Source organism: Dendropsophus ebraccatus, chromosome 5, assembly GCF_027789765.1.
Source record: "Dendropsophus ebraccatus isolate aDenEbr1 chromosome 5, aDenEbr1.pat, whole genome shotgun sequence".
In the NCBI taxonomy this organism is placed as follows: domain Eukaryota; kingdom Metazoa; phylum Chordata; class Amphibia; order Anura; family Hylidae; genus Dendropsophus; species Dendropsophus ebraccatus.
The window spans coordinates 41,396,571-41,415,558 of record NC_091458.1 but is presented as its reverse complement, the minus strand read 5'-3'; the positions used below and the strand labels follow the sequence as shown (position 1 = coordinate 41,415,558).

General features: G+C 46.0%; 1 protein-coding gene across 1 annotated transcript in view; it reads right to left on the bottom strand.

Annotated features, from left to right (window-relative positions):
• The window catches only part of EXOSC8 (exosome component 8), a 28,418-nt gene extending 10,121 nt beyond the window's left edge, over positions 1 to 18,297 (bottom strand). The window contains exons 1-6 of the mRNA XM_069969937.1: positions 18,116 to 18,297; positions 17,336 to 17,372; positions 13,194 to 13,257; positions 2,744 to 2,817; positions 2,542 to 2,587; positions 315 to 420 (exon numbers count right to left, since the gene is read on the bottom strand). Coding sequence (XP_069826038.1) covers positions 315 to 420; positions 2,542 to 2,587; positions 2,744 to 2,817; positions 13,194 to 13,257; positions 17,336 to 17,372; positions 18,116 to 18,132 — 344 coding nt within the window. The 5' untranslated portion in view covers positions 18,133 to 18,297. The remainder of the gene's footprint in view (positions 1 to 314; positions 421 to 2,541; positions 2,588 to 2,743; positions 2,818 to 13,193; positions 13,258 to 17,335; positions 17,373 to 18,115) is intronic.
• Between the last annotated feature and the right edge of the window lie 691 nt (positions 18,298 to 18,988).

Below are 18,988 nucleotides of genomic sequence, written 5' to 3'. Positions count from 1 at the left end.
TGGGTTTCATGAGATAAAAGACCTGCTCCCACCTACAGACTCTGCAAATTTCATTTAGATTACTTAAGGGGGGAGATTTATCAAACATGGTGTAAAGTGAAACTGGCTCAGTTGCCCCCGGCAACCAATCAGATTCCACCTTTCATTCCTCACAGATTCTTTGGAAAATGAAAGATGGAATCTGATTGGTTGCTAGGGGCAACTGAGCCAGTTTCACTTTGCACCATGTTTGATAAATTTCCCCTGATATCATGTCTTTCCTATGAATCAATAAAACTATACACATTTACTACAAAACTATCACGTCTTCTTACTTTTCAATGACATCAGCTACAAACTGACTGGCGACCTGTGCCTCTTCTCCTGGTGGTCCGGGCCGGAACCGTGATGAACATAATGGTGTGAGATCTACATTAGGGACTAAAAACAAGATTGTGCTAGTGTAAGTAAGAGCTTCATCGCCATCTATATAATACATACAGTATATAACTGCTGTTATGTAGTGGGGTGAAATATTAGCATCTGGTCCATCAACAAAATTTGATATTAAGAAAAAAGGAATCTGATTCATTCCTGTAAGACATCTCTATATACCATGCGAGACATGGTCTATAGTCTTGTCTATTGTGACTTAGGACCCTATTACATGGGAAGATTATCGTGCAAAAAATCGTTATATCATTCGAATTTAAACAATAATCATTCTGTGTAATTGCAGGCAACAATCGAAAAATCGTTCGTATGTCGTTGATCGTGGATTTAGATCTGAACCTAAAATTATCGATAATCGTTCGCTGTAATTCCGCATTCATTCACTCAAGTTCTGCATTTTTTCACTAATCGTTTAGTGCAATAGCACATTGTTCATTGATTTCCTGAGATCAGAAGTAATAAACGATCGCAATAACGATCGTATCTAACGACCATCGTTCTGTGTAATATGGTGAACTATGGTGTAATATGGTGAGTGCATATTTTCTTCACGCTCTGTGCTACGTGACTTAGACAAACACCTGATGTAAGTCTACGGGACTGTCTCAGCCGTGCACAGGGACTGGCCATGCACCTCTCTCCCTACTCATTCAGGGTCTGAACACTCAGACTTCCAACTGAACAAAACTTTTTACATGGCTTTATAACATCACAAAAAAAATTTTTTTTTGTAATGACAGGGACACATTAAAGGGGTATTCCAGGTTATTTTGATATTAATTCTACTGATTTCTCTTGTAATATAATTAATATATCTCATTGGTTTCTATAATAAATTTTGTCTCTTTCTCTCTATTTTTATGTAAGTCACGTGTTTCTGTGACGTCACCGAACCGGAAGTGTGGGGACTTCCCCGACTCGGCCGGCCTCTTGGTGTTTATGTAGTTAGAAAGCTAGCAGAGCTTTACAAACGGCCTCCCTGCGCACGGGAGGTCACATGACACCCTGTTCCCGGGCGGCCTGTCAGTGTGAAGGAGGTCGCATCCACCTCCTGTATAATCACTAAAACCCTCCACCCCCTGCCAGTATAATCCTCCCGATGTCTCCCCCGGCCCCCTCCATCCTGTGTATACAGTCCTTTTCAAAGATCTCTCACCCCATCCCCGGTCTCGGCACCTCTTGCACTCAGCTGACAGGCTCTCTCTCTCTCTCTCTCGCTGTGTGTGAAGCAGGAGAGATTTCTTTCCTGCTCCGTACACAGTTCCTGGCAGCTGAGTTTTATCGGGGCAATTGACAGGCACTGTGTACGGAGCAGGAAAGAAATCTCTCCTGCTTCACACACAGCGAGAGAGAGAGAGAGCGAGCCTGTCAGCTGAGTGCAAGAGGTGCCGAGACCGGGGGATGGGGTGAGAGATCTTTGAAAAGGACTGTATACACAGGATGGAGGGGGCCGGGGGAGACATCGGGAGGATTATACTGGCAGGGGGTGGAGGGTTTTAGTGATTATACAGGAGGTGGATGCGACCTCCTTCACACTGACAGGCCGCCCGGGAACAGGGTGTCATGTGACCTCCCGTGCGCAGGGAGGCCGTTTGTAAAGCTCTGCTAGCTTTCTAACTACATAAACACCAAGAGGCCGGCCGAGTCGGGGAAGTCCCCACACTTCCGGTTCGGTGACGTCACAGAAACACGTGACTTACATAAAAATAGAGAGAAAGAGACAAAATTTATTATAGAAACCAATGAGATATATTAATTATATTACAAGAGAAATCAGTAGAATTAATATCAAAATAACCTGGAATACCCCTTTAAGTTACAGCAACTGAAGCAGCTTCTTACCGGCTGTTGTATCTGGATCCAGACAGAAGAGAATGGTGGAGGGACTGAAAAGATGTCTGCTCATCACAGCTTCCACTGCTGGGATGTGTAATATGTATAGGTGTTTATGTATGTAGATATCTCTGTATATCTTATGTATGTGTATAGGTGTTTATGTATGTGTGGAAGCAAACTGAGTATTTCCATACAGACAGACAAGTACAATAAGTTTTAAAGGAAGAATTATATAAAAGTAATAATAATAATTAGACGTCCTCATTTGCTGACCTATATATCCTTTGTTGGGAGCGTCTGATGGAGGGTTTGCAAATTCCTAAAATAAAAGCAAAGGAAATTCAATGAGTTCATGAAGCGGCAAGTAAATGGAGAAGGGCAATGATAAGTGGATAGAACGCTGAAGATTACAGTAACCTCAGCACCAGGTCTCTGAGGAGACGACACTCCCTCGGCCACACTTCTTAGGACTTACTGCTTTAATGCCGCATATTACTGTGCAGTTCCCAAGCTTCACTAGAGCCGAACCATCTGCTGTGGTGATGGACCCTGTAATAAGATCACATGTATCAGCCCATAGCAATGGTGGAATAAAGGAAAAATTACATGGAAAAGTAATAAACACAGCTGTGACCACAGATGTTCCTTATTCTCATGAATATTACAAATAAATGTGTGGGACGGATCTGGTCACCCTCTCAGCTCTGCCGGGCTCCAAGATATTGCTGGGAATGGAGCCCATGGTGGAAGGAAAGGTAACAGGGTTTACCCAAAGAAAAACCATTCACACAGTCAGAAGGAGAATACCCGGAATACAATGCAATATAGGGGGTGCTAAAACATATAGAGTGAAGGGGAATTTTTTTTTTGTTTTTTTTTTTTTACAAAGTTTTATTATTTTCTGATAAAGCATACAAAATTCATAAACCACATAATAACATCACAAACTTATAATAACCAGTGTTAAATAAGTGTCCCCCAGACCTCAGATCAGCCCCCCCTAGTAGGGCGATCACTAACCCCCCTCCCCCGGCGGCCATCTGATCCAAGATGACCGCCGCCATCGCTGCGAACAGACTAATGTCTGTTCACAGCGATGGAAAAGTTAAAATGAATGAAAACGCCATGCTCTCCGCCACCGGAGGTAGCGGAGAGCATGGGGCAGTGATCGGGGAACGTGCATCCCGGCACTTTTTATCCCCTGTCACCATGAATGATTGGTGACAGGGGATAAAAAGTGATGTCCCCCCACCCACCAAGTCGCCCCCCACCCCCCCTGTCACCCCCCCTTCCCCATATACTCACCTGATCCTGTAGCTCCTTCCTCCTCGACGTCCTGGCTGGTTATGAAGTGCACATGCGCTCCACAACCAGCCAACTCTGAAAATTTAAAGTGACCAATTTGGTCTCTGTCACTGAACTATGATTACTGTGATAGAAAATATCACAGTAATCCTAGTAATATAGTGAAAATGAATGTATAAAGTACAAAAAGTGACAAACATACAAAAAAATAAAACACACACTTATTATAGTAATAATTGCAGTTTACTCCCAAATTACCCCTAACCCCCCCCAGATTACCCGAAACCACTGCACGTTGCCCTTAACAACCGCACGTTGCCCGTAACCACCGCACGTTGCCCGTAACCACCGCACGTTGCCAGTGACCCCCTCCAGATTACCCGTAACCACCCCAAATTACATGTACCCACCCCAGATTACCTATAAGCACTTCAGTTTATCAGTAACAATCCCAGATTGTCTGTAACCCTTCCAGGTTGCACATAACCCCCCCAAGTTCCCCGTAATCATGCCAGATTACATGTAACCCCCCAGATTGCACGTAACCACCGCACGTTGCCTCTGACTACGCCACGATGTCTCTGACCACCACACGTCGCCTCTGACCACGCCACGGCGCCTCTGACCACCCCAGATTGTCTGTAAGCACTGCAGGTTGCCCATATCCACCCCAGATTGTTTGTAAGCACTGCAGGTTGCCCGTATCCACCCCACATTGCCCGTAACCACCCCAGATTGCCTGTAAGCACTGCAGGTTGCCCGTAACCACCCCACGTTGCCCGTAACCACCCCAGATTGTCTGTAAGCACAGCAGGTTGCCCATAACCAGCCCACGTTGCCCGTAACCAGCCTACGTTTCCCGTAACCAGCCCACGTTGCCCGTAACCAGCCCACGTTGCCCGTAACCAGCCCACGTTGCCCGTAACCACGGCAGGTTGCCAGTGACCACGGCAGGTTGCCCGTGACCACCGCACGTCGCCCCTGACCACCGCACGTCGCCCCTGACCACCGCACGTCGCCCCTGACCACCGCACGTCGCCTCTGACCACCGCACGTCGCCTCTGACCACGCCACGACGCATCTGACCACGCCACATCGCCTCTGACCACCCCAAATTGCCAATGACCCCCTCCAGATTGCGGTAACCATGCCAGATTACAGGTACCCACCCGAGATTACCTATAAGCACTTCAGTTTATCCGTAACCACCCCACGTTGCCCGTAACCACCCCACGTTGTCTGTAAGCACTGCAGGTTGCCTGTAACCACCACACGTTGCCCATAACCACCACACGTTAACCGTAACCACCCCAGGTTGCCCGTGACCACCCCATGTTGTCCGTAACCACCCCAGATTACCTGTAACTACCTCAGGTTGCCCATAACCACCCCAGACTGTCCGTAACCACCCCACATTACCTGTAATCTCATTTTTTTTATTTTATTTTAGTAACTGCGCTATTCTAATAACCATTACTAGCTGCGGTTTTGTTCCAGTAAATTGGCGCTCCTTCCCTTCTGAGCCCTCCTGTGTGCCCATGCAGTGGTTTATGCCCACATATGGGGTACCATTGTACTCAGGAGAACCTGCGTTACAAATTTTGGGGTACTTTTTTCCTCTTTTTCCTCGTGAAATTGAGAAATTTCAAACTAAACGAACATATTGGAAGAATTCGAGTTTTTCATTTTTACTGTCTTCTTTTGAATACTTTCCTGTAATACCTGTGGGGTCAAAATGGTCACCACACACCAAGATGAATTCTTTGAGGGGTGCACTTTCCAAAATGGGGTGACTTATGGGGGGGTTTTCTCTCTGCTGACACTACAGGGGCTCTGCAAACGCATCTGGCGCTCAGAAACTTCTTCAGCAAAATCTGCATTGGAAAAGCTAATTGGCGCTCCCTTCCTTCTGAGCCCGGCTGTGTGCCCATGCAGTGGTTTACGCCCACATATGGGGTACAGTTGTACTCAAGAGAACCTGCGTTACAAATTTTGGGGTGCATTTTCTCTCATGTTCCTTTTGAAAATGAGAAACTTTAATCTAAACGTATATATTATTGGAAAATTTTAATTTTCCATTTTTTTTACTGCCTAATTGTGCATACTTTCCTCCAGCCCCTGTTGGGTTAAAATGCTCATTATACCCCTAGATTAATTCTTTAAGGTGTGTAGTTTCCAAAATGGGGTCACTTATGGGGGTTTTAAGGATACCAGACTTCTAAATTCATTTAAAAAAAGAACTGGTCCCTAAAAAAATCAGTTTTGGAAACTTTCATGAAAATGTGATAATTTGCTGATAAATTTCTAAGCCCCGTAACACCGTAAAAAGTAAAATATGTTTATGAAATTAAAAAAAGTGAGGTTATAATAACCCCTCACTAGCGCTGCACTGTATTGCTGCTCACTGTCAGAAAGCAAACACCCGTAGGTTCACTGGGGGGGTAATATATGTAAAAAATATTGGTATTGACATAAAGCGCAATGTTTGGCGATCCTTTGTATATATGGTTAGTACAAGAAAAATAAATAGTAATGGCTACAGGTAAATAAATGGTTGTTTTTACCTTGTAGTTGATTGTTTTGGCGTAGTTCTCGGTAAGCATTGTTAAAAAGTAGATCTTTTTGCAGATGTTTGATGCTTGGTAACATATATTGGCAATAAGATGGTGGTTGTAACCTCCGCTGGAGGCGCCCCGGCCGGCGGCACTACTCCGCGGTGGGTTACGTTGATGTTAGCGGTTCAAAAAATTCCCGGGAAGGCTGAGTGACGTCACTACTACTACGGGAGCTCAGAGAGACCAAAAGAGTAATCAACGCGTTTCAGCAACAATAGCGGTTGCCAATAGCTATTGTTGCTGAAACGCGTTGATTACTCTTTTGGTCTCTCTGAGCTCCCGTACTAGTAGTGACGTCACTCAGCCTTCCCGGGAATTTTTTGAACCGCTAACATCAACGTAACCCACCGCGGAGTAGTGCCGCCGGCCGGGGCGCCTCCAGCGGAGGTTACAACCACCATCTTATTGCCAATATATGTTACCAAGCATCAAACATCTGCAAAAAGATCTACTTTTTAACAACGCTTACCGAGAACTACGCCAAAACAATCAACTACAAGGTAAAAACAACCATTTATTTACCTGTAGCCATTACTATTTATTTTTCTTGTACTAACCATATATACAAAGGATCGCCAAACATTGCGCTTTATGTCAATACCAATATTTTTTACATGTTTATGAAATGATGCCAGAATAAAGAAGACATATTGGTAATGTGACTTAGTAACTAATTTATGTGCTACGACGTTCTTTTTTTAGAAGCAGAGAATTTCAAAGTTCATAAAATGCTAATTTTTTTAATTTTCATGATATTTTAATGTTTTTCACAAAAAACACACAAAGTAGTGACCAAATTTTGCCACTAACATAAAGTGCCATATGTGACGAAAAAACAATCTCAGAATCGCTAGCATACGTTAAAGCATCACTGAGCTATAAGAGCATAAAGTGAGACAGGTCAGATTTAGAAAAATTAGCCTGGTCATTAAGGCCCAAACTAGCTGCAGCACGAAGGGGTTAGGCCACTTTTTTTTCTAGCTCTCTAATCCTGGGGATCAAATTAAGCTCATTAAAAGCTTTAATACTTTTGGATACCCAGACCCCCAGATATTTAAAAGAGACCCCCTGCCCCAACACCTCAAACTGAGGGGGAGTCGGTGTCTTTTCCGTGCCCACTTGCATAAACACCGACTTCCCCCAGTTGCACATCTATGCAGTATAAAACAGTAAAGAGGAGCCAGCACTACACCAGAGGTCAGAGTCTGACAAATCATAAAGGTGATATCGAAGCTATATGCCATCACTATAAAGTATGCAAATACTTCTTTAACCCCTAGACGACCCTGGACGTAGGGTTACGTCATGGAAATCTGTCCCCAGACGACCCATGACGTAACTCTACGTCCTGGGTGTTTCTCCCGCTATGAAGCGCGCTCCGGAGCGGAGCGCGCTTCATAGGAGGTGGGGGCCGGCTGCAATCAGCAGCCGGGACCTCATCGGTAATGACACGCTGCAGCGCTCGCGCTGCGGCGTGTTATTAACCCCTTAAAGTAAAAATCAAAAGTACTGTATGTAGAAGTCCCCCAAAGGGACTTCAAATGTGTGTAAAAAAAAAAGTTCAAAACACTATTACACTACCCCAAAACCCCTCCCCCAATAAAAGTTGAAATCACCCCCCTTTCCCATTATATAAATAAAACATATAAAAATAAATAAATAAACATATAATATACCATAGCGTGCGTAATTGTCCGATCTATTAAAATATAACAAGCGTCATTGCGAACGGTAAACGGCGTACACGAAAAGAGGGAAAAAATACACGGATTACCGATTTTATGTTACATTATATATAAAAAAAAATTATAAAAAGTGATCAAAACGTCCGATCTTCACAAATATGGTATTAATAAAAACTAGAGATCATGGCGGAAAAAATGACACCCCATACAGCCCCGTAGGTGAAGAAATAAAACTGTTATAAAGTGTCATAATAGGCCCATTTTATTAATATTTAATTGCCAAAAAAAAAGGATTTCATAAAAAAAAATATATAACATTAGAGAATCTGTGTAACCTGCATATGGTTGTGTTCGGACTGACCTATAGAGTAATTGTATCATGTCGCTGTTACCATATAGTGCATTACGTAGACACAGGAACCCCCCAAACGTTACCATATTGCATTCTTTTTTACGATTTCACCAATGTATATCTTCATAAATAATATATTTGGAATTCCATCATACATGTTATGATAAAATGAATGACGCCATTACAAAGTACAACTATTCCTGTAACAAACAAGCACTTACATGGCTTGTAGATAGAAAACTGAGAGTGCTAGAGCTCTTAGAAGGGGGGAGGGAAAAACGAAAACACTAAGATCAAAATTTGTGTGGTCCACTGGGTCATTTTGGGCCTGGTCCTCAAAGGGTTAACCTCTTAAGGACGCATGACGTACCGGTACATCATGCGTCCGCAAGAGGTGTTCAGAGTGGAGCCGCACGGCGACCGCGCTCTGAACCCAGCCGCGAGCCCGGGACCGCGGCTATTAGCAACCACGGTCCGATCGCCGTGCCCGCTAATTCAGTAATCGGATGCAGCTGTCAAAGTTGACAGCTGCATCCGAATACTGTATGCAGCAATTCCCTGGTGTCTAGTGGGGTGGATCGCTCCTCTGGGACAACGTCCCGATCCACACATCCTACTCCTGCCGTGGTCTTCGCCAAAATGGCGCTGATCCCGGCTCGGCACTCGGATGCTTTCGGCTGCAGCAGCCAAAAGCAAATGAGTGCCGATTTCATTGATTTTTGCTGTATAAGCATACAGTAGGATTCTGGCTAGTTGGGGCAATGACAAATAAACCAACAAAACACAGTAATCACTGAACTCAAGGAGAACAGCAAAAAAAACTCCAATGAAGTACTCAATCAAGAGTCTCCACTGATGCCCCCAAAAATTTAAATATGCAAAACAAGAGTCCGTGGGGCCTCAGTTACGAGTCTCAAAACACGGGATAGCCAGATATCTCTAGCCTGTTGCCAACCGGGTGCCTCCATGATGGGGAGAGCACCACACCACCCTGATAAATAACCCCTTAAGTCCCACTCGGTTGCGAGTATTGGAACATAGACAGGGAAACAACAGGGTGGCCCCTTTTGTCAATGTCTAACTCAAGGTGTGAGTATTGCGATCATGACAAGGGCTTACAAAGGCAGGCCTCCACCCACAGACAGCCGTTTCGGGGTATTTGCCCCTCGTCAGTGTGGGGTAGGATTCTGGCTAGTTGTTCTCCTTGAGTTCAGTGATTACTGTGTTTTGTTGGTTTATTTGTCATTGCCCCAACTAGCCAGAATCCTACCCCACACTGACGAGGGGCAAATACCCCGAAACGGCTGTCTGTGGGTGGAGGCCTGCCTTTGTAAGCCCTTGTCATGATCGCAATACTCACACCTTGAGTTAGACATTGACAAAAGGGGCCACCCTGTTGTTTCCCTGTCTATGTTCCAATACTCGCAACCGAGTGGGACTTAAGGGGTTATTTATCAGGGTGGTGTGGTGCTCTCCCCATCATGGAGGCACCCGGTTGGCAACAGGCTAGAGATATCTGGCTATCCCGTGTTTTGAGACTCGTAACTGAGGCTCCACGGACTCTTGTTTTGCATATCTGTATAAGTATACAGCAAAGATCTCAATGAGAGATCAGTGCACTTATACTAGAAGTCTCCCAGGGGGGGCTTCTAGTATAAGTATAAAAAAAAAAAAAGTGTTGTTATTAGTAAAAAGCCCCTTCCCCTAATAAAAGTTTTAATCCCTCAAACTGAGGGGGAGTCGGTGTCTTTTCCGTGCCCACTTGCATAAACACCGACTTCCCCCAGTTGCACATCTATGCAGTATAAAACAGTAAAGAGGAGCCAGCACTACACCAGAGGTCAGAGTCTGACAAATCATAAAGGTGATATCGAAGCTATATGCCATCACTATAAAGTATGCAAATACTTCTTTAACCCCTAGACGACCCTGGACGTAGGGTTACGTCATGGAAATCTGTCCCCAGACGACCCATGACGTAACTCTACGTCCTGGGTGTTTCTCCCGCTATGAAGCGCGCTCCGGAGCGGAGCGCGCTTCATAGGAGGTGGGGGCCGGCTGCAATCAGCAGCCGGGACCTCATCGGTAATGACACGCTGCAGCGATCGCGCTGCGGCGTGTTATTAACCCCTTAAAGTAAAAATCAAAAGTACTGTATGTAGAAGTCCCCCAAAGGGACTTCAAATGTGTGTAAAAAAAAAAGTTCAAAACACTATTACACTACCCCAAAACCCCTCCCCCAATAAAAGTTGAAATCACCCCCCTTTCCCATTATATAAATAAAACATATAAAAATAAATAAATAAACATATAATATACCATAGCGTGCGTAATTGTCCGATCTATTAAAATATAACAAGCGTCATTGCGAACGGTAAACGGCGTACACGAAAAGAGGGAAAAAATACACGGATTACCGATTTTATGTTACATTATATATAAAAAAAAATTATAAAAAGTGATCAAAACGTCCGATCTTCACAAATATGGTATTAATAAAAACTAGAGATCATGGCGGAAAAAATGACACCCCATACAGCCCCGTAGGTGAAGAAATAAAACTGTTATAAAGTGTCATAATAGGCCCATTTTATTAATATTTAATTGCCAAAAAAAAAGGATTTCATAAAAAAAAATATATAACATTAGAGAATCTGTGTAACCTGCATATGGTTGTGTTCGGACTGACCTATAGAGTAATTGTATCATGTCGCTGTTACCATATAGTGCATTACGTAGACACAGGAACCCCCCAAACGTTACCATATTGCATTCTTTTTTACGATTTCACCAATGTATATCTTCATAAATAATATATTTGGAATTCCATCATACATGTTATGATAAAATGAATGACGCCATTACAAAGTACAACTATTCCTGTAACAAACAAGCACTTACATGGCTTGTAGATAGAAAACTGAGAGTGCTAGAGCTCTTAGAAGGGGGGAGGGAAAAACGAAAACACTAAGATCAAAATTTGTGTGGTCCACTGGGTCATTTTGGGCCTGGTCCTCAAAGGGTTAACCTCTTAAGGACGCATGACGTACCGGTACATCATGCGTCCGCAAGAGGTGTTCAGAGTGGAGCCGCACGGCGACCGCGCTCTGAACCCAGCCGCGAGCCCGGGACCGCGGCTATTAGCAACCACGGTCCGATCGCCGGGCCCGCTAATTCAGTAATCGGATGCAGCTGTCAAAGTTGACAGCTGCATCCGAATACTGTATGCAGCAATTCCCTGGTGTCTAGTGGGGTGGATCGCTCCTCTGGGACAACGTCCCGATCCACACATCCTACTCCTGCCGTGGTCTTCGCCAAAATGGCGCTGATCCCGGCTCGGCACTCGGATGCTTTCGGCTGCAGCAGCCAAAAGCAAATGAGTGCCGATTTCATTGATTTTTGCTGTATAAGCATACAGTAGGATTCTGGCTAGTTGGGGCAATGACAAATAAACCAACAAAACACAGTAATCACTGAACTCAAGGAGAACAGCAAAAAAAACTCCAATGAAGTACTCAATCAAGAGTCTCCACTGATGCCCCCAAAAATTTAAATATGCAAAACAAGAGTCCGTGGGGCCTCAGTTACGAGTCTCAAAACACGGGATAGCCAGATATCTCTAGCCTGTTGCCAACCGGGTGCCTCCATGATGGGGAGAGCACCACACCACCCTGATAAATAACCCCTTAAGTCCCACTCGGTTGCGAGTATTGGAACATAGACAGGGAAACAACAGGGTGGCCCCTTTTGTCAATGTCTAACTCAAGGTGTGAGTATTGCGATCATGACAAGGGCTTACAAAGGCAGGCCTCCACCCACAGACAGCCGTTTCGGGGTATTTGCCCCTCGTCAGTGTGGGGTAGGATTCTGGCTAGTTGTTCTCCTTGAGTTCAGTGATTACTGTGTTTTGTTGGTTTATTTGTCATTGCCCCAACTAGCCAGAATCCTACCCCACACTGACGAGGGGCAAATACCCCGAAACGGCTGTCTGTGGGTGGAGGCCTGCCTTTGTAAGCCCTTGTCATGATCGCAATACTCACACCTTGAGTTAGACATTGACAAAAGGGGCCACCCTGTTGTTTCCCTGTCTATGTTCCAATACTCGCAACCGAGTGGGACTTAAGGGGTTATTTATCAGGGTGGTGTGGTGCTCTCCCCATCATGGAGGCACCCGGTTGGCAACAGGCTAGAGATATCTGGCTATCCCGTGTTTTGAGACTCGTAACTGAGGCTCCACGGACTCTTGTTTTGCATATCTGTATAAGTATACAGCAAAGATCTCAATGAGAGATCAGTGCACTTATACTAGAAGTCCCCCAGGGGGGGCTTCTAGTATAAGTATAAAAAAAAAAAAAGTGTTGTTATTAGTAAAAAGCCCCTTCCCCTAATAAAAGTTTTAATCACCCCCCTTTTCCCATGTTTTAAATAAAAGTAAATAAATAAACATGTTTGGTATCGCCGCGTGCGCAATCGCCCGAACTATTAATCACATTACTGATCTCGCAGGGTAAATGGCGTAAGCGCGAAAAGAAAAGTTATACATGTTACATATCGTTGTAATCGTAACGAGTTGAGGAACATATATAACAAGTCAGTTTTACCCCAGGGCAAATACCCCCCCAAATAAAAGAAATGCATTTTTTTGTTCAATTTCACCACACATTGAATTTTTTCCTGGTTTCGCAGTGTACTTTATGCAAAAATTCAGCCTGTCATTGCAAAGTACAATTAGTGACACAAAAAATAAGGGCTCATGTGGGTTTCTAGGTGGAAAAATGCAAGTGCTATGGCCTTTTAAACACAAGGAGGAAACGAAAACGCAAAAACGAAAATTGGCTCCGTCCTTAAGAGGTTAAATCACCCTATCTTTAGGGGTACTCTACTCTGAATCTACGATGTGAAGCATCCCATGTGTCACATTAAAGTTGGCCAAGATCTGCAGCAACAATTTATCATCCTAAGACTTACCAACATTTATTGTAGTGGTCCGAAATTCACTCAGATCTCGTCCGTCTGGCCGACAATTCTGCTTCTGTAAAACAATATAGTGAAGAAATGGTTAATCAGAATGTAACATTGATTGAGGTTCTGATCAGTTGCATCCCTAATAGCTTCCACATTGGACATCCTGTACCTGCTGCACCATAGACAGCATACCGGTTGCCATAGACAGGGGAAGGGAAGCCTCTATGCATTAAAGGGGGTTTCTGCTCAGAATTAACTTACAATGTTGCTGCCCTGGCGCAGAACATAACAATCAGACTATTTTTAGCAATCTGCAACCTCCTACATTATCTTCAGTCTCCAGGTGAACAATCCCACCTCCACTTCTGAGACAGGACAGCTCCGCGGCCAGTGATTGGCTGAGCGGGTCGTCACTGCCAGACAAGTCTATCTCACAATTGAAGACAGGATTGTTCAGCCGGGACCCTAAAATGATGCAGGACACCGGGGGAGCGAGGAAAAGTAAGAATAGTAAGGTAAAGACTTCGGCGTGGGGGGGGGGGGGGGGCAAGGTATCCTGTCAACATGACTACTACAACTGATGATCTACAAGGGCAAGCACCCAGCCCGGGACGAAAACATTGTTACCTGCACGAGAAAGATGTTGATTAGGAGAGCAGGAGCGTGAGAGCTCATTCGTCGCTAGAGAAGATTAACGTCCCTCCCTCATTGCCTTACTTGATTCGGTTTTGACGCGATGTTTATTGACAGGGTGGTTAGTCTCCCGAATTAATAGGGTGGACATGTGTTGTTATAGTTATTGGTATTTTATTTATGTAATTAATAAAAGAATGGTTTTCTTTAATTTAATTTACATACAAACAGCAATAAACATTGTGGTCTATTTTATTCCAATAATATATTGTTGTTTTGGTTATTTAAATTAGGAATAAGGGGACTAGGATACCATGTTTGTTCTGTGCCAGGGCAGCAACATATTAATCGTGAGCAGAAACCTTCTTTAAGCTGTTCCTCTGTTCTTTCTAGGAATGTATGAATAAATTGACAACTGGGTATTGCCAGTTACTGTGACCCATAAGGAGTTACTTTCTAATCTATGTCTGGATTGGATTTTGCCTACAACACACCAGTCATGATGCAAAGAGGGAAATGTTTTTTTTCTTTCCAATGTGACAGAAGAGAGGAGGACTTACCAGGCATAACTTACGGCACTATTCTGAATCAGATCATAGATAGGTTGGTCAGACACTATCCCAAGACATCTGGACCCGACACTGCTAGCTAGGGTTTGGCCGTCTAACTAAGGGTCCTATTACATGGAGCAATAATCTGCCAAATCAGGCCGAATTGGCAGACTATTGCTTATGTAAAAAAGAGTATCACCTGATTGTTATAATTTATTCCAGCCCGTAGAGCAGGGGTGGGGAACCTCCGGCCCGCGGGCCGCATCCGGCCCCTGAGACCTCCCGATGCGGCCCGCAGCTCCCCTGTGATGCGCGCCGCTCTGGAGGAGGAAGGAGCCGGCATACACAGCATCCTCCGGTGTCTGTGACAGCTGCCGGACACAGGAGGATGCTGTCTATGCCGGCTTCTTCCCCAGCAGAGCGGCGCGTGTCTTCAGTCTCCCGCGGGAGGACCTGGGACAGAAGAGGACATGGGCAGCGTGGGAACGGAGGTAAGGTGAGTGGGATGTTTATTTTTTTTATTTGGGGGTTAACTAGGCCACCAGGGACATGCCTGATGGGGGTTAACTAGGCCACCAGGGACATGCCTGATGGGGGTTAATTAGGCCACCAGGGACATGCCTGATGGGGGTTAATTAGGCCACCAGGGACATGCCTGATGGGGGTTAATTAGGCCACCAGGGACATGCCTGATGGGGTTAACTAGGCCACCAGGGACATGCCTGATGGGGGTTTACTAGGCCACCAGGGACATGCCTGATGGGGGATAACTAGGCCACCAGGGACATGCCTGATGGGGGTTAACTAGGCCACCAGGGACATGCCTGATGGGGGTTAACTAGGCCACCAGGGACATGACTGATGGGGGTTAACTAGGCCACCTGGGACATGACTGATGGGGGTTAACTAGGCCACCTGGGACATGACTGATGGGGGTTAACTAGGCCTACCAGAGGCATCACTGGGGGGGGTTAACTAGGCTACCAGGGACATGACTTGGGGGTTAACTAGACTACAAGGGGCATCACTGGGGGGGCTAACTACAATAGCAGGGGAACTAGGGGAACAATACTTTGCCTTGCCCTGGGTGCTGCAAACCCACGCTACTAACTGCCGCACACGGTATGCGGCCCTCGAATGATTTTATTAATGCCCGACCGGCCCTCGACATGGAAAAGGTTCCCCACCCCTGCCGTAGAGGATGATGGCAGAGGGATGCTCAGTGTCCCTCCAGTGCCCTGTGCCCCTCAGTGTCCCCCTGCCATCATCCTCTCCAGCAGCCACAACCCGCACAGCTCTGGGAGTCGGGTCGTGACATCACCATGTTATCCAGGAAGTGACATCACCATGTTATCCAGGAAGTGACTGATCCAGGAAGTGACATCACCATGTTATCCAGGAAGTGACATCACCATGTTATCCAGGAAGTGAAGCCTTGATGCAGTAGTAAGTGCAGGGAAAAAAGCACTTTATAAGCATTTCCCGTAATAAGTGTATATTGGTGATTTGTATAACTTTTGGGGGGCAATACAATACTCTAATAAAAATTTTCACTGGACTTTTCCTTTAAAGGGAACCATTCACCCCGTGGCCCCCGGCAGAAACTGACATACAGTGACATAAAGGTCAATATACTTACCACATCGCTCCCGGTCCCGTCCCGGATCCCGTTGTTGACACGGAGAAATCGCCGCTTCTTCTTCTCCCGCCCATTATGGTAATGAGCTGAGATGAGTGCAACGTCCATAGGAAACGACGGACGAGTCCAACTTATTCATGAGGTCCTCTTCTCGTCGCCGCCCATCCACGCCTCCTGGAACTTGATTGACGTCTTCAGTCTTCAGCCGAATTCCCGCGCAGGCGCCGCTGTGATGGTCTCGTCACCTCTTCTGCGCCTGCGCGGTAAACAGGATACGGTCTTCGAGCAAATCGGCGCACGCGCAGTAAACAGTGAAGCTGCGGAGCGGCTTCAATTGTGAACTGTGCATGCGCCGAAAACGACTGTCACGGCGCCTGCGCGGGATCCGGCGAGAAGAAAGAAGACGAGGAGGAAGAGGACCTGGCGTCAATCAAGTGTCGGAGGCGGGGAGAAGGCTGGACTTCGGACCCAGCGGCGCTCATTACCATAATGGGCGCGAGAAGAAGAATCGTCGATTTCTCCGTGTCAACAACGGGCTTCGGGACGGGACCGGGAGCAATGTGGTAAGTATATTGACCTTTATGTCACTGTATGTCAGTTTCTGCCGGGGGCCACGGGGTGAATGGTTCCCTTTAAGTAACAGGCTGCTGGGCCATTCACTGGCTGCGGCACTGTCCCATCTCGGCCAGTGATTGGCTGAGCAGTATGTCACCTCAGAGACCAGCTCAGAAGTTCCAGTGACGGCTGTGGGGAGCAGGCAGAAGCGTGGACACCGGGGAGCGTGAACAGGTATGTATAAGGTTTATTATTTTACACTAGGGCAAGGGCTGCCCGGATATCAGTAATGATGTCCGTGCAGCCCTTGCTGCAAGATTATCAAGTCATGTAATAGGCTCAGTAAGTGATCTAGCAGATCGGCGCTAACTTACATTAGTGATTGGGCTGTTTAATACGGCCCTTAGATGTGTGTGAGGGTCTGGCGGCCCCCATAAACATTAGATCAGGGATGGGGAACCTCCGGCCCTTCAGCTGTGGCAAAACTACAATTCCCACCATGCCTGGATTTGGCTGTCCAGGCATGATGGGAATTGTAGTTTCACAACAGCTGAAGGGCCGGAGGTTCCCATCCCTGCATTCAATCATGTCTATTCACAGCTTTTAAATGTGTACAGTACAAACACAACCACATGGTCAGCACTATGACAGCACTGGGATGTTCAGTCTAACCAAGTGCAATATCTGCATGAAGGGATCATAGTGAGCGAGGACGCTATATCAGTGCTATATAAGCTACATGAAAGGACTAATTACATTTTACTTACTAGAAACTTCCTGTAATATTCTAATGGTTCCACGGCTCTGTTGGAAAGAAGACGAGAGAAAGAAGGTTAGAAACGCGCACGTTACTGCAGGACAATATATGTACTATTATGTCCCTGAAGACATTGCAGTATTCCCAACTCAGACATTGTTGGAGCCCAGTATCATCACTTTTTCATGAAGAATTTTTGGGGGCAAGTGACACAAAGTCTGAACAAGGCCATAATGGGTCTGTCTCGTGGAAGACTACTCCTTTAGCTTTAGACGCTGATCTCTGTGGGCCTGGGGAGCTGGTATAGCCAGGGGAGGTCACAGCTAGCCGGCGTGTTCCCTAATGTGACCGCTATAGGGGAAATATAATATAACATGAATGGCTTAAGGTTTAGCAGGTCAGCTCATACAGGGAGGCCTGAACAGCGCCCCCTATGATACCTGTAGATCTATTTTTTTTTTCTTTTTAACACCTCATAAAGAAATAAATGATCCTTACTCACTCCTACAGCCGCCCCTGCTCTGACTATGCTGGGACTGTCACCCCCCCCCCCCCCCCCACTGATCACATGACACCACAGCCAATCACTGGCCCTAGAAGAGACCACTGTGGCCAGGTACTGACTGCTGCCTCATGTGAGCAGAGCACTATAAGGACTATAGGGGCCCCCAGATAGCACAATGATGATGTATCCTGGTATATACAATCAGGTCCCACCTAGAGTAGGGAGCAGTGTGCCCTCCCCATTCCCTGCTGCCCACACGTAACAACACGGTGATCGTGCACTCACTTGTATCCGGCGGCCATCTCCTTACATCCAACATGTGTCCGCTCACAACATACAGCTGAGGAGATCCCGACAGGGGGCGCTACACGTGACCTACATACGGCAGCAGCGCCGCTCACAGGAAGTCACCGCACACGTGCTGCCCGGACACCAGCGCTAAACATCCGGAGCCCGGACCCGCGCTGCTCTGCTGCCTCTGCTGGCCACACAGGGGTACTGCGCTCCCACAGTGTACGGAACAACGTCACGTGACCCTGGACTGCAAAGTAATGTCATATACTGCATACAGTGTGATACAGAATAACTTCTCTTTCACATTGTGTAGTGTGAGGACGGTACCGGGTGTGTATATGTGACAAAGGAACACAGATTGTCTCTCTATTACACATCTATTTCATATCCATCTCTCTCTAACTAGCATACCTCCCAACTATTTGGATGGCCAAAGAGGGACACCGGCATCGGCGCAGTTCTATTCATGTGTACCTGATGGTATATTCGCTTTAAATTTAGTTACCCTGTATGTAATTGCGGACACGCGACTGCGGACAGGGTCACAGATGTGTAACTGACCCACTGTCATATAGGTGACGCAGATACACAATGGCTTAAACATGGAACATAGCCCCAAAATGCATCCGTAACACCTACAGATGTGTGTACAAAGTCTATTAATTCAAATCTAATTCTTAGGTCAAAAAGAGGGACATGTAAGGGGCAAAGAGGGACAGAGGGACTTAGCTCAAAAGTAGGGACTCTCCCTGCAAAAGAGCAGGGGCGGTCTTGGCATTTCTAGGGCCCCAAGCGAAGTTATGTCTGGGGCCCCTCCTCGACACGCACTCCACAACAATAGACCGCTGTGTGCTGCCCCCAGTA